This window comes from Drosophila biarmipes, chromosome 3R, assembly GCF_025231255.1.
Source record: "Drosophila biarmipes strain raj3 chromosome 3R, RU_DBia_V1.1, whole genome shotgun sequence".
NCBI classification, from domain to species: Eukaryota; Metazoa; Arthropoda; class Insecta; order Diptera; family Drosophilidae; genus Drosophila; species Drosophila biarmipes.
In genome coordinates, this window is record NC_066616.1 from 9932306 (window position 1) to 9947215 (window position 14910).

The 14910-nt window shown below is 44.1% G+C and overlaps 1 protein-coding gene across 5 annotated transcripts; it reads left to right on the forward strand.

Annotated features, from left to right (window-relative positions):
- Window positions 1-219: 219 nt before the first annotated feature.
- LOC108031894 (hemicentin-1) lies at window positions 220-14478 on the forward strand. 5 transcript variants are annotated; one of them, XM_044094935.1, is made up of 17 exons: window positions 220-279; window positions 1947-2176; window positions 5747-6247; window positions 6766-7085; window positions 7518-7721; window positions 7779-7930; window positions 8182-8326; window positions 8402-8532; window positions 9157-9316; window positions 10375-10544; window positions 10625-10748; window positions 10839-10999; window positions 11650-11791; window positions 11869-11992; window positions 12068-12429; window positions 12729-12940; window positions 13258-14108. In XM_044094935.1, the coding sequence occupies exons 3-17, from the start codon at window positions 5889-5891 to the stop codon at window positions 13495-13497; spliced, it is 3006 nt and encodes a 1001-aa protein (XP_043950870.1). In that variant the 5' UTR covers window positions 220-279; window positions 1947-2176; window positions 5747-5888; the 3' UTR covers window positions 13498-14108. The 5 variants fall into 5 exon arrangements, with proteins under 5 accessions (XP_043950870.1, XP_050744620.1, XP_043950871.1 ...); XM_050888663.1 differs by having other exon boundaries at window positions 220-234; XM_044094936.2 differs by lacking the exon at window positions 13258-14108 and adding an exon at window positions 14123-14478 and having other exon boundaries at window positions 226-478.
- Window positions 14479-14910: the final 432 nt, after the last annotated feature.

Sequence of the window (14910 nt, forward strand, 5' to 3'; positions counted from 1 at the left end):
TTTGGTAGTAGACTTTAAAGACCCGCTGGGACGTACGATACACCCGACTGTTAAGGCCCCGAATATCGTATGCCAAGTTTCGGGCAAGCAGGGCCCGCTCTTCGGGGGATTTCTCTTCGGCTGGCTGTTCGAAGTTCGAATTTCGAACTCAAATCAAAGCAGGCGTCGCGAGGAAACGCATCGACGAGTGGAACGCCGACGATGGGTATCCAGTAGATACGCGAAGCTATAACGGTACACATGTTGCTGTCGGAAAACGCGAGCGGTCCAAGTGGAAATGTAGCCCAATCCGTTCGCTTCAGGGTTTCCATTTAAAGCGCTCCCACTCGCACAAACACACTGACACACTCGTACCAACTAACACACACACTCTCGCCTCGCAACGCACACCAACGCGCATTCGCACCCACACAAGTGAACTCGGCTCTCGAAAGCGCACCTATACAGGCGCACAAGTGTACGGCGTACCCGTATCTGTGTGAGTAGAAGAGGTGTTTGGCATTGTGCTCAGGATACAGGATTTAGTGGCCAAGTGCTCGATGAAACCCGTCATAAACCCCAAAAACCGAGACCCCAACCGAAAAGCGTCGAAAGTGATGAATGCAAATTATCTCTAATGAAATATAAGCAATTGCAAAAGTGTGTGGCCCCAAGGAGCCAACGATAAGCCCAACAAATGGCCAAGTGGTAAAGCATCGCCGGGGTTAACCTTGCCGGTTGCCAGCACTCGAAGTTCTAATAGGCCCTGTAATTGACCAAAAACACAATCTCCACATAAAGCGGTGCCTAAAATCACTCAAATTAACTAAATACTTAATGACTTACTTATATAAGTGGCCCTTTCAAAGATATGTTTATAAAAAATATACTCCAAAACTGTTTAATGAATGTATGCATTTTTTTGTATGATTGAAAAATGATCAGTGACTTTTCTCTCTCATGCTAAATACCACAAAAAAATTGTATTATATTAAAGGATTTATCTGTTACTTTAAAGATTGGTTTATAGTTACTCCCAATTTTATATACCACAAAAAATGGTCTTTTATTTTGCGGAAGGATTTTTGAATTTAAATTGTTAAAGCCGCATTTTGATAAAACCCCCCACCCCATCTGGCTGCCTTGTCTGCCTTGTCTGCCTGCAAACTCAAGGATTAGCCGCAGAAAAAATATTAAAAAAATCTTATGAAAATCCCGACAGACTAAAATAGCAACAAACGCTGCCGCGGCTGACTTTGAAAATCGCTCCACTCCACAGGAGCGCCCAGCCCGGGCTCCAGTTGCCACCACTTCAGCGGCTCTCCACTCGACGGAAGGGCTGGCTGCTCGGTTTGCGGTGCCGTGCCTCGAGTTCGTCGATAATTGGAATTTACGACTGTGGCATAAAAAAGAGAAAGAAAAAGTAACCAGCAGAATACGGACTACAAGGCTGCAAGGATATGGCCACGGCACGGGCTGCTCGTCGTCGTTGTTTGGTGACTCGTGCTCGAACCCATTCCCACTGCCAGTCCCACTCCCTGATCCAGTCCCATCCCGAGCAGGAGTCCCCTTAACCCTTGGCCCCTCGATAGTCGGGTGCCGTGTAAATATTTTTTTGTCGTCGCTCCCCGTGCGGTTCAGTTCAATTGGCCCTGTCAGTGGCAGGCGCGCTGATTTGTTATGGTAATAGTTGTCAAAACGAGAGCAGATTCGAGGGATTCGAGAGATCCTCGGCGGCACTTGATTACACTTGGCCACAATGACACACGTGCGGGTATACAGTGGCTGCAGACACACGTTGCGGTGTGAGCTTAACGAAATCAAAACTAAATTGCAGCAGGAGGTGCGAACGTAAATCTTGGCCAATTAGGAGTGCGAGTTTCGAGTTCGTTAAGAGGTTCCGAGTTTCGAGTTACGAGCTACGAGCTACGAGTTTCCTAACCATCTATCTCTCGGTCTCATCGCAGATTCATTCCGTTCAGACGGCGTGTCTGGGGCTCATTAGAAGCCACTAGCCAGCAGAACTGGCCAGAAACAAAAGCAAAAACAAAAACAAAACTAATTCCGAATCCAAATCCAAATCCAAGTCCAAACCAAAATCGAAATCAAACAAAGCGAAGCAAACTGAAGCAGGGCAATAAAAACAACATGGAATATTGAATGAAATCGGCCGGCATATATGCACATACATTAGCAGGTGAGTTATCTGGCTGCTTATTTCCCTCAAAATTTATGCTCATGCATATCTGCATAATCGCAAATTAAGCTACATAATTAATAAGCCAGGAGCCACAGCCTCATCGCTGTCACTCGGCGTTGATGTAGCACATTGGGGAGCTATCAGCCGCCCCTCCGCCAGCCTTGCTACCCCTCGGCTTTCAGCCTTTTTGCTGCCGGCCATCTTTTTACTCACATATCGGTTCATGCCAAGCTGTCGGCTGGCTATAAGCTATATGCTGTATGCCATATGTGTACGTGCCACTGCTTTCCGAAAAGTATCGATGTCTGTAATCTTAATTAGCAACACCACAGCAACCGGCAACAGAGACAACATCAGCCAGCAAACAGGGCCCACAAACATCTCTTAGCATTTCAGGCATGGCGTATTCGAGCCCGGCTGTCTTTTCCTCGTTTTTCCTCGGCACAGCAAAAAATAATTGGTCTTTTTAAAGTTATAAATTAGTCATTTCGTGAAATTAGGAAAGGTTAGAGTGCCCTAAGCACCAGCTAGAATATAAGCTTTTTATAAAACTGGTTCTATTGAATTTTGATTTTTATACCGCTTTGTATGACTTTTTAAAAATACACCTATTAAGTTGTCAAATCTGTATAAAAGAATACATTTTATTATGATTTCCAATTAAGCTTACTCATCTTCAGTAAATAACGATTTCTGTTTTGTTTTAGCCGAATAGTGCCTAGGTGTTTCATTTCGTTTTATTTTAAATAAATTAAAAATATTTGCAGACTAAACAGATCTTTTTAAATATTTTTCACCTTCAGTGCTTAGTAGTTTTTTCCCTAACTTATTTAATTAGTTTCTCAGCCCGCTTAGGATAGTATTTCTGTTAGTGTGGGGCGCTTTTTTCTGGCTATTTCTCACAAAAATCACATTACATCGAAAGCCGAAACCGGTTTCGGATGATTTCTTGTCATATTTCGTGTAGAAGCTGAAGGTGTTTTGTACAAATGGCCAGCAAACTAAACAAACCGAAGTCGCCGGCCAGCCAGCAACCGGCTGCCCATCAAAGAGTTATTTATACCCATTAATGCGGACGATGAGTCGAGGAGTCCCCGCTCAAAGCCCCTCCGATTACCCAGAAAGTCGAACGACATCCCCAGTTATAGTTCGGTGTAGCTGGGGTATGCAAATATCTTTGATCTGCTTTCAGGCTGAAAAATTCGCACCTCCATGTGCGAACAAAGCGCCCATGGGGCCAGCGATTTGAGTGCATAGGAAATCAAGTTTACGACTTCTGCGGATGGGTCGGTCCCCGGTGGAGAAAGGGTAATATATTTGGCGGGGGCTGGCGGTTTAATTGCTTCCATTAGAAATCGCTTAGCGACTTTAAGTGGCAGCCGGCGGACGGGAAATTGAAATTACAGGTGTAAATCCCAAATCCTGTTTATGCTTCTGGCTTAGGCAATTTGCCAGCACTTTCAACTTCCAAAGCGACACCTTCAATCAAACAATCGGAAAACCTCTTTGTTTAGGCCAGCTCTTTTTGTTCGTTGTAAACATTACTATATTATTTGTAAAGTAAAAACGAAAAAACGAGATAAATAATTAATAAATCAACGCATCCATTGTTTATTCTATGTGGCAATAAAAACAGATAAAAGCTAATGAATTTTAAGTAGCAAAGAATTCAAGTTCGTTCAAGTAACCGGTTCTCTTTGGTGGGGTCAGTTTGTCAGCATTTCCAAGTGTTTCGACGGAATTGACCAAAAGTGGCCAACAAAGGCAGAACTAAAAGGGCCACAAAGAGGTCCGCGAATACCCTTGGAAATCCATCAAAGTAAAGGTAGTTGGGTGAGTCAAAAGATACATGTAATTAGATAGGCGTAGTTTGATTGATATGATTGTGTTTGATTTCGATGTTGAATATTTTATTATTTGATATTATTTGTCGGCATAAAGAAGCCATTAGACCTCTGTTCAGGGTATACAAATATAACCAGCCCTATCAAAAGCGCTTTGAGTCTGGAGTCTGGGCCAAGTGTTTGTCTATCACATTCATAGGCAAATTGCGGACGGCATATTTATGAGCAGCTCTTCTTTCGACCAGGGGGAAATGGAATATCGTAATAATTAATTAAGTTATAACATTAAACGGCCATAAAGGGGCATTAGGCCCATAACTTTGAGTGGACATATGAGCATGAGCTATGCCACTTGGCTGGAATCTCAGACATTCGTTAGCGAAAGACCCATAACTCTTAACCCTTTGTTATCGCAGGGCGATCTTAGCCGCAGCCGTAGATGGGGGCATCTTGGCCATATGCCCGGCATTCCAGCCATCATCATCATCATATTTTACGACTCCAACCGACTGGCCATACTTTCTTGGCCACAGTCCGCACAGCTCACTTCACTTTTCTCGCCCTGTCAGTTTTGATTTTCGGTTTTTGGCAATGTCAGCCATGTGCCAAACAAATGACTTCACATTTTTAAAGATATTACGTTGACATACAGCGCCGCAAATTGAGTGAGTCGACCGCAAAAATGCGTCATGAATTCCATCCTGGCCGTGACTTAAGAACCCCATTCGTTAGACGAGCTGTGAATACTGTGATTACCTGAATAAAACTGTTAGTTACACTTAACCGACTTTCTAAGCGACTTTATAAAATCGCAAAATGAGTGGGACGCGCTGAGCCCAGAACGCATTGTTCTCTTAAACAGCTTTGATTTATTGGCGAGATGAATGGAAATGACAGCGGTTATTAATTGAGCGTCGGCAGACAATGGACGCGTTTAACAAAAAATTATTTAAATTTACGCCCTTGATGCTGACCAAATAAAGTTTTGAAATCACTTCGATCTAAGGGGCCAGTGTTTCTAGGTTTTGAATGCATCGTAAAGCACTTTCATTGCAAATTGTGTGTTCGAATTGGGGCTTATTAATGCTACGATTCATATCTTAATTGCTTTTCCTCCCAGGAATATTCGAAATATCTCACAGCCATTGCAGGTAAATGGAATTGAAGGTATAAGCCTTAATGCTATCAGGGCCACAATATAATGCTTTCCAATTATTCACAACGGCCACATAAATTTAAGAGTCTGTTTAAATTTGGTCGGCTTTAAAGGCCCATTGGCCACTGATAATTTTAAATATTTAAATTCAACCACGTCTGCTTTTGGGCAGTTTATTAGTTTCATTAGTTTCAGGCTGGAATTTACACAGTAATTTCCATAGCCAAATATTTGATGTTGGCCAAAAATAAAACTTAGCAGACAGTGTAATTTAATAAAGAAGTAAGCATGCATTGCCTAAATACTTTACATTCATACTGAAAATGTTTACTGAATTCCTGGTGGCAGGAAAGAAGAACTTAATTCAGCGAAAGGGCACAAAGGGCTTCCATAAAAAATAATTTCAATTAAATTAGACTGAGATAAAGAGGTTCTCTATAAGGGTATTCCCTTTTAAAAAACATTTAATTAAATTCTCCTTCGGATAATTTAAGCTAGGAATAAATCAGCACTTAGTTTTTGTATATCAGTGCAGTAACTAATGACTTGAATTATTGCCCTGTGCAGCCAAGGGACAGCCAATCACCTCCGTTCGCCCACAAACTCCGCATCATGGATGAAAGTGCGATAATCTATCAATGGCTATGAGAAAGGTCAAAGGAAAAGTCTTAGCAAGCGATAAGTTCGAGTAAAAGAGAAAGCGAAAATCATGCATCACGAGGAGACGTACCAAGTAGTTTGCCGACTGGTTGAAGGGGAGGAGCTGGACGATCGGGAGCAGGACACCCGGAGCAGGGGCACCCGGCCCCATCCCTTCCCCAGTTCGAGTGCCTGGAGGCTGTTGCTCCTTCCCCTGCTCATGCTGTCTGGGATCGGCCAGGTGCTCGGCACATACATAGAACAGGATGAACTCATGCAGAATCTGGACCGTCCGGTCCCGCTGACCACCGTGCAAGGAGTCCTGGGGCGCCAGGCCATGCTGCCGTGCGACATCTCGCCGCAGGAGCGGGACGATGCGGTCTATATGGTCCTTTGGTTCCGCGAGGGCGACGGCGAACCCATCTACAAGTAAGTTAAAACTTTACAAGCCCCTCTATAAATTAAAGTAAGAATTAAAAAACGTATTATATACGAAATTTTGCAAAGCGTATTTAACATAATTAAAAACTCGAATCAAGTCATTAATCAAACATGTTTATTCTCCAACATCAAAGCTTACGCATATCATGTATTCACAATAACCCAGCCCTGGGGTATAATTAAATATCATGTAAACAAATTGTTGAATTGGTTTAAATTGATTTAGCTAATGCTTTAGTAAACAAAACATTTTTTTATTCATGTTTCCTAATGAGAAATGGTGCTTGTTTCTAAATGAAAACCGTCGAATATGAAAAAAAATTTGAGATTTAGCAAGTTATTTAATAGAAACAGTTAGTATTCCCACAAAGTACAACTTTGATGCCTTTCAGACTGGCATTTTGCCTTTAATTTTCATGAATTGTACTTCGTTAGAACCGGTTTATAATTCCCCCTCTCTTAATTAAGCAAATTAATGACCTACATTTAAATCCCCTTCATTACAGCTTCGATGTGCGAGGCCGGCAATTCGGGCAGGCGCGTTTGTGGTCCTCGCCCTCGGCCTTCGGCACTCGCGCCCACTTTAGCAGCACCACCCACCCCGCCCAGCTGAAGATCGACAACATCCGGATCGAGGACGAGGGCGTCTACCGGTGTCGCGTCGACTTCCGCAACTCGCCCACCCGGAACCTGAAGATCAACCTCACCGTCATCGTTCCGCCGGACAAGCCCATCATCTACGGCCAGAACAGGCACGAGAAGGCCGGAAACGTGGAGTCCTTCAACGAGGGCAATGACATCGTCCTGTCCTGCGAAGTTTCTGGAGGTGAGGGTTTTTACTTGTTCTCAAAAATCACAACTCGATTTAATATTAATATAGGTCAAAGGACTTTGTAAAGTTCTTAAGTTGTCGGTTGTACAAAAAGTTTGAAGACGGTGTCCCTTCTTGGACAAGTTTTCACAGAAGTACTCGTACATACAAAACTCTTAATTTGTATATCTTAAATTTAATAGATAACTGAGCTCCTATGAAAAATTCCGTTTACTGCGGTCCCTACACAAAACAGTGAATTATTTGTTATGTAAAGTATAAACGTTCAATAAAAGGTGCAAAAAGGGTTGTAAAATTAATAACCAAATAATTTATTAAAGGGAAATTCCTGTGTTTCTTAGTATTTAAATTTCGTAATTCCAGCATTTTGAATGATAAATAAATCATCAACCGCATCAATTACTAATTTAACCCTCCAATTTCCAGGACGGCCGCGACCCAATGTCACCTGGTACTTGGACAACGCGGCGATTGACGAGTCCTTTGAGCAGCGGCCCGATGGCAAGACAATTAACCACCTGTCCTACCCGAATGTTGGCCGGCAGCACCTGAATTCGCGGCTAATGTGCGTGGCCAGCAACACGAACCTGACGCCGTCCAACAACAAGGTCGTCATCCTGGACGTGAACCGTGAGTGGAGCGCTGAACGATCCCGAGATAACGTAAGGCTAATGAGTCTCCTTCCAGTGAAACCCATTGCCGTGCACATACTCACCAAGGATCGCTTCGTCTCGGCGGATCGCACCTACGACGTGGAGTGCAAGAGCTCCGGATCGAAGCCCCCGGCCCTAATCACCTGGTGGAAGGGCAGCAAGCAGCTGAAGAAGCTCACCAAGAACGTAAGCCAGAACCCGTAATGAATGCGCCAAGTCCCAAACTCATTAATTAAACACAAATTAATATTTTGTGTACTGTGTGTGCGTCGCCTATAATTGCCACAAATTTCCTTCCCATTTTCGCCGGTTTTGCGCCTTGGCCTTGGCCGGTCTGGTTTCCCTTAACTTAACTTTCTGTTCCGTTCGGTTACTTTCCGCCCGCTTCCGTTTCATTATTCATTTCCTAATGGACTCTGTTTGCGTTTCTTTTTTAGTTTAATGAACCCGATAATCAATCTCTAAGTATACTGACGTTTACGCCCGGACGCGAGGACGACGGCAAATATTTAACATGTCGGGCAGAAAATCAATTCATCGACGGCAGCGCCATCGAGGACAAATGGCGACTCATTGTCCATTGTAAGGAAAGCTGCGGAAAACCGAGAGAGCGTGTAGCCTAATTGCGAAAAAATCGTTTCTCCCATGTGTCCACAGACCAGCCGACGACCACGCTCAAGATTGGCTCCTCGCTGAATCCCGACGACATCAAGGAGGGCGATGATGCGTACTTCGAGTGCATTGTGCTGGCCAACCCGAAGCCCTACAAGATGTCCTGGTTCCATAACGTAAGCATGGCCCTGAATAATGGGTGCACTGATGAAAAGCTTAGGGAATTATATTCAGTTTTATAAGTTCCGTAGCCCTTGGAGTTGATATCACATATCGTTTTGATATATACTTTTAAAGGGAATAAATCAAAACACACAACTTCTATTTTATTTCTTCTATTTCGTTTACAATGTGAACTTTTAATCTAAACTGCTATATTGCAATAGAAGAAATGCAAACAAATATACAGATTTTATCTTTTTAAACGAAGTCCGAGTAATATAAAATATGAAAAATACCTATTGTGTCGAATCGAATGCCTCGAATGCCTCTAAATAAAATACAATTTTATACGAAAAATATTCATAAGTATTTTAAGCCTACCTGTTTTAATATCAAGTTGATAAAATGTTGTTTTCCTAGTAATAATTATTAACACTTTATGGTGGCCAGTGGCTAACAATATATTTTTATTGACTTGCTAAAAGTTAGTTAGATTAACATCACATCATACGCCCTGTGTACAAGCTCTCTACTAGCTTTAAATCCATACGCCCTGTACGACAGATACTTTCGTGTGCCATATATCAAATAACCGACTAATTTGTGTGTTTTCTTTCCCCTCTTTTCTCTCTCTGCAGGGCAAGGAGCTGCAGCACAACATATCCGCGGGTGTCATCCTGTCGGATCAGTCGCTGGTGCTGCAGAGCGTCTCACGTGCCTCGGCCGGCGACTACACCTGCCTGGCTGTCAACTCGGAGGGCAAGGGCCCCAGTAATCCGGTCACATTGCGCATACGCTGTAAGTAAATCGCAGCCAAATCCCGACCGTCTCCACCCGAGATGCCCCTCCGCCACCGGCGAAGTCAGCCAAGTTTGGCTTTGAACTAACGTCTCTGTAATTTCCAATTTAATCCTTGAGTTTGAATGGCTCTTAATGTATTTAGAGTACGGGGCTCAGTGCTGTATTCTGGCCGAAAGCCAAGAACAAAGGCAGAGTAGGTGTGTCGGCCCAAGTCCCCAGCACAGACATATATACTCGTACATGCCCCATGGCCCCCAGACCCGAACCAAACCCATTTTCCCCGACCCGCAGCCCTTCGACCCACGTTAATGACCAAGATTATGGCGCAATGAATGCATTGCCTTGGCACTTGCCCTGCCTCCTTCTCGGAATTCCCTGACTCTGGCACCGAATGATATTCCAAATGACCAATAGACAGGGTCGGATTCCGCCCCCTGGCTTAGGCATAGCCATGCCCAAAATGCGGCAGCCAAATTCGAAATTTTGAATTAATTCAGGCCGTTTAAGGTCTATCACTGGTGAAAATTTGGGTTTATTAGGTACATAAAAAGTATTCAGTCATGAACGTTTTAAATAAAAAATTTAAACTTAATTAAACTTTAATTAAATTAATTATGAAAACCCTATTAACACGCAATCTAACGACGCATTTTATTATTTTGGGAGTATGTTTATCACAAGGGCTTAAGTTTTTGTTAATTACATTTTTAGGTGTTTAAAAGATGCAACAAAATATTTTAGTCCTAAAAGAATATTGAACACATTAAAAAAGACTTCTTTCCTTTACTCACTGCATACTTTTACGTACTTTCGTCACACATGTTGTTTATTTAGAAATACTAAGTGATTCATAAGGCACTAGGAAACTTACGGAAAATAAAATGGATAAAATAATAGTTACTTCCTAGATTTTTTGTGTTCTTTTTATCGACCCCATTGTTTTGAGTGCACTGTTAAAGCGAGGGCCTGCATATCGGCAATCGTTTCGTTCGAGCGTCCTGATAGGGCGTTAAATATTTCAATAAGCGCTCTAATTACTCACTTGACTTCGATAGATGCCCCGATTTGTGCCACCGACCACGAGGAGCTCTTGGGGGCCCTCAAGCACGAGACCCTGCCCCTGAAATGTGAGGTGGACTCCTCGCCGCCGGCGGACTCCTTCCACTGGACCTTCAACTCGTCCGGCGAGCAAACGGAATTGCCAGCCCGTCTGCACTCCAGCGAGGTAGGATTGTCTGAGGACAGAAGAGCCACTTTACAACTGCTAACTATCCGTGTATCTATATCCCCTATATCCCCTTAAAGACCGGCATGTCGCGATTAAACTACACTCCCAGCACGGACCTCGACTACGGGACGATTTCCTGCTGGGCGAAGAACTCCATTGGCACGCAGAAGAGTCCCTGCGTGTTCCAAATTGTGGCAGCCGGTAAGGAACCATCACCATCATCATCATCCTCATCGTCGTCGTCGTCTGCATTATCCCAGTTAATCGGGGCGAACGTAACTCTATCCGCAGGTCGGCCGTTTCCCCTGCAAAACTGCTCGGTGACCAATCAGTCGGTGGACTCGCTGCAAGTCGACTGCCTGGAGGGATTCGACGGCGGTCTTCCGCAGGGATTCATGCTGGAGCTGGTCGAGCTGAACACGCTGCGACTGGCAAGGAACATCACGGTTTCGGTAAGCCATCTTTGGGGTTGGGGCTAATAAGCACCGGGAATCCTAATTACCGAGCGAACCCATTAAACAACTTTATCGGGGTCTTCCTCTAATCAATGGGGGTTTAAAATAATTAATTGGCCTGAAGTGTCCAGCACAGCGGGAGATAAGCGGGCAAGATATTGCATACTTTAGGTCGCCTTATTTACATTTTTAAATTCTCCCCGAATATTATTTTTCGTAATTGTATAGTAATGGGATGAATGGATTATTTAAAATAAATAATGATCTGGGATTAAAGGCTAATGTGCCTAAAAGCATGCAATGAATTATTAGCATCACCCGTAAATACTTATATAGTAAAATAGTTTTCCCTTTTGAAAAAAGGGTTTTAGAAAAAAAATAATTCTTTTTTTGTTACTCACAACTCTTACACTTAAAGTAAAAATAAAAAACTCAGGTTTTCTAACTGCTAGAAAATGGAAATTTGTAACTTAACTTTCTTAGATTACGGGTTTAATGTTATATTAAATATGGTTCTTATAGGTCACGAATCCCAATTATTTTTTTTTTCTGAATGAAAATGACAGATGGGTTTTACGTTTTTGGAACCTTCTAAAGAATTTTGAAAGTTCTTCGGAAAGTATATATTTCCCATCTTATCAATGCAGCACACGCCAGTGACCTTTGTGATAGACAACTTGGACCAGGCGGCCACCTATCGCATGGTGATATTCGCCGTTAATGCCAAAGGTCGTTCGGAGCCCACCATAATCGACGACATCAACTTCAAGGGCGTGGCCAAGTTCACAGGTGAGTGGCGGGTGCCGAGGAGCGAAGCCCAGTAATTGCGAATTATGTGGCAATAATTTAATTGCGGCCCTACGCAGGTGCCTCCACCGGCCTCTCGATGCCCCTCTCCCCGTTCCTGGCCGGCCTGACCCTTTTCTGCGGCCTGCTGTTCGCCATCTTCTGCATCATGCTGGCGGCCATCTACCGGAGGTTCTCCAATCGGTACGGACACCCCGTCCCACGGCTAATGGCTAATGGCTGCGGCTTTGCCCTAATGGCTTCCCATTTAAATTGCAGGCGCAGCGACAGCAACCTGAAGGTGGCCAAGCACACGCAGCTCACGATTCCGGCGGACTGCCAGCTGGACCCGCTGCATCCGGGCGTCCAGACGGACGGATCCGGCAACCACCAGCCGCACCACAGCCTCCTGCCCCTCAATTGCGACGGTCGCAACGCCGTCGACTGCTCCGCCCTCGGGGATGTGGGCGTGGGCGGAGGGGGCGTGGGCCTCGACGGCGGAATGAAGGGCAGCTCGCCCATCGGTCTGATGGCCATGCCCGGGGACACAATGCGCTCCAATGCCCGCACCCGGCACAGTCCCATGGCGGACCAGGCCGACATAGACGACACAGATCCCGATGTTATACCAAATCAGTATGGTGAGTATTTCCTGGGACTTCCTTGGAACCTGCTAAAAACTTGAAGAGACTGTTAAAATAGAAGCAATAAAATAAAGAGTTTGCAGTATGATTTTTAAATAAAGATAAATATTTTATGCTTATAAAATAACAATTTTAACTTATTTATTTTATTTCAAGTTTTGTTTTTCCTATAATTAAATTTAAATTTAATTCTTAAATTATATAGATGCTCAGAATATACTTGAATAGAGTAAATCACCTTCGTTGCAGCCTACCTTCCCTTAGTCATTTAATCCCCCAACTTAATGTATTTGCAGAAAAACGTCCGCTGAAGAGCCTGGTGTCCCCGCCGGGCTTCGCCAGCCCCTCGAACCGGCTGATGCAGCGCGATTACCTCCGGGAAACGGAGCTCACGAAGGGGGGCAGTGACGCGGGACTGGGGGCAGCGGAGGGGCTGTCCAGCATCGGACTGATGAGCAGCTCCGGGAACGAGGTGCTCCACTACACCTTCCGGCCCAGCAAGCAGATCGTGAGTTTGAGACCTAAAATCAGAGCTGGCAAAGTGTCGACAGGGCTATCGAAATAATCGATTCTTTATTAATCGAAGCAATATTTTGATTAAATATGTAATATTTAAATTAATCGAAAGCTCTCTATAACTTATTACATGTTTATAAATGTGTAGTTTGTCAATCTAATCGATAATCCATCCTTCGATATTTCGCCAGCTTAGGCTTAAAGCTTTTGGTGTTGGTTACACATATCATACCCTATATTTCATGGTGTTCATCTCGGGCCTCTCCTCACCCGCTTTCTTCCTTCTCCCCAAAATCACAACCCACTCAGAGCTATGCGACACTGAACAAAAAGGGCATCACCACCTGCAGTCCGCCGCTGGGTTCGCTGAACTACAACGTGAGCACCTCGACGCCCTCGTCCTCGTACCACCTGACGCCCCAGCCCATGGAGGTCAGTCTGCTGAGTCCGAACAATCCGTCGGTGACGTCCTCGCTCAGCGAGTACCGATTTCGCACCGGTCCCGAGATCGTCACCACCTCGAACCGCATACAGGAAAGTTGTATATAAAGCTCTCACGCCCATACTTACTTCTGAGTGTACAAAAAACCAAATGGTATAGAGTGGCAAATGTATTAATACATGAGTATCGTACCGCATCGTATCGAATAATATCCTAGCAGCTAGACGTATTTATTCGCATGGTTTGAGGAAAGACTTCTCCTAGCTCGTAAGCATCTTGTGTACTTAATGCAATGCCAAAAGTGTAACTGCAATACACTCGTTTTGTAAATAATCGTTGTCATCTGTTGTTGTAATTAAGCCCGATAAGGAACGTACATATAGAGTGTATTCTCGACGAGAGAGAGGAGCGAACGAAACTACTTCTAAAGAACATATCGTTTAACGTTTCACCCGCACACCATATCCAACATCCGATATCCTCTATCCTGTAACCCGTACACCTTGTATCCTATCCTAGTCCCCGAGATTCCCGCGAGGGTTCCGACAAACAAACGCTGTCAACTTAACATATCGCCGACATCCTAACGCTCGCCTAGCTAACCCGAGGTCATTGTTGTGCGCCAAAATGCAAAACACTTAAGCAAAAGCAAACTGAGCAGGCCGATCGCAACTAATTTACGCCATATTTAGTATACCAATAAACGTATATATATCCATTTAATCTGAACAGGACCTGCACTCTTCCAGAGTTCCCGGCAGAGTACTGCGGGAGTCGCATTTGTGAGAATATCATGTCCATATCCTCTATGAAAGTATTACCTATTGATTTTCGTTTCGATTAACTCGAGTGTTTAAGTGTAGCTACCACATACGTGTATTTAACTAGAGCTAAGTAGTCCTAATTAGCGGTCTAAGCGAAGTGTACATACATGATTATACAGCTGGGCAGGCAGGGAGCCCAGTACTCCTGAACTCCTGAACTCCGGCTCCCCGAGATTCTCCCTGTAATTTGAATTTGCCTAACCGCTCCGAACCCCAACCGACAACTGTACATAGTTCATAATTTACTGTGAGGACGAAAGGCCGTTCGCTTCGATGTACGTTGTGTTGCCCCCATCTAGGAGTAAATTAAGCATTTATAGAACAATTGCTACGCCGCAACATATGTACAAAATCTTCGGAGCGATCCGGAGGGAGTGTGTCCCTTCCAGAGCCTCGCAATACGGCTTTCGAAATTCCCAGCTCTGAGTTAGGAACTCGGAATACCGCATCAAGTCGACGGCAGCGGCGTTTCTTCCCTGGAGCGGACACCCTACAGCTTGAGGATAGTATATATATCTGAATAAAAATGTACTATACACGTATCTTAGAGAATTGCTGCCACTTAATCTCAAACTGTAAACGCGGGGGCAGGCGATACTCGTGCGATACGAACAGCAAACGCAAAGATTAGTATAATTTGTCAAGCCTAGTTTTTGTAACTATTAGGAGAAATATTAAATACAATTAAATTATAAC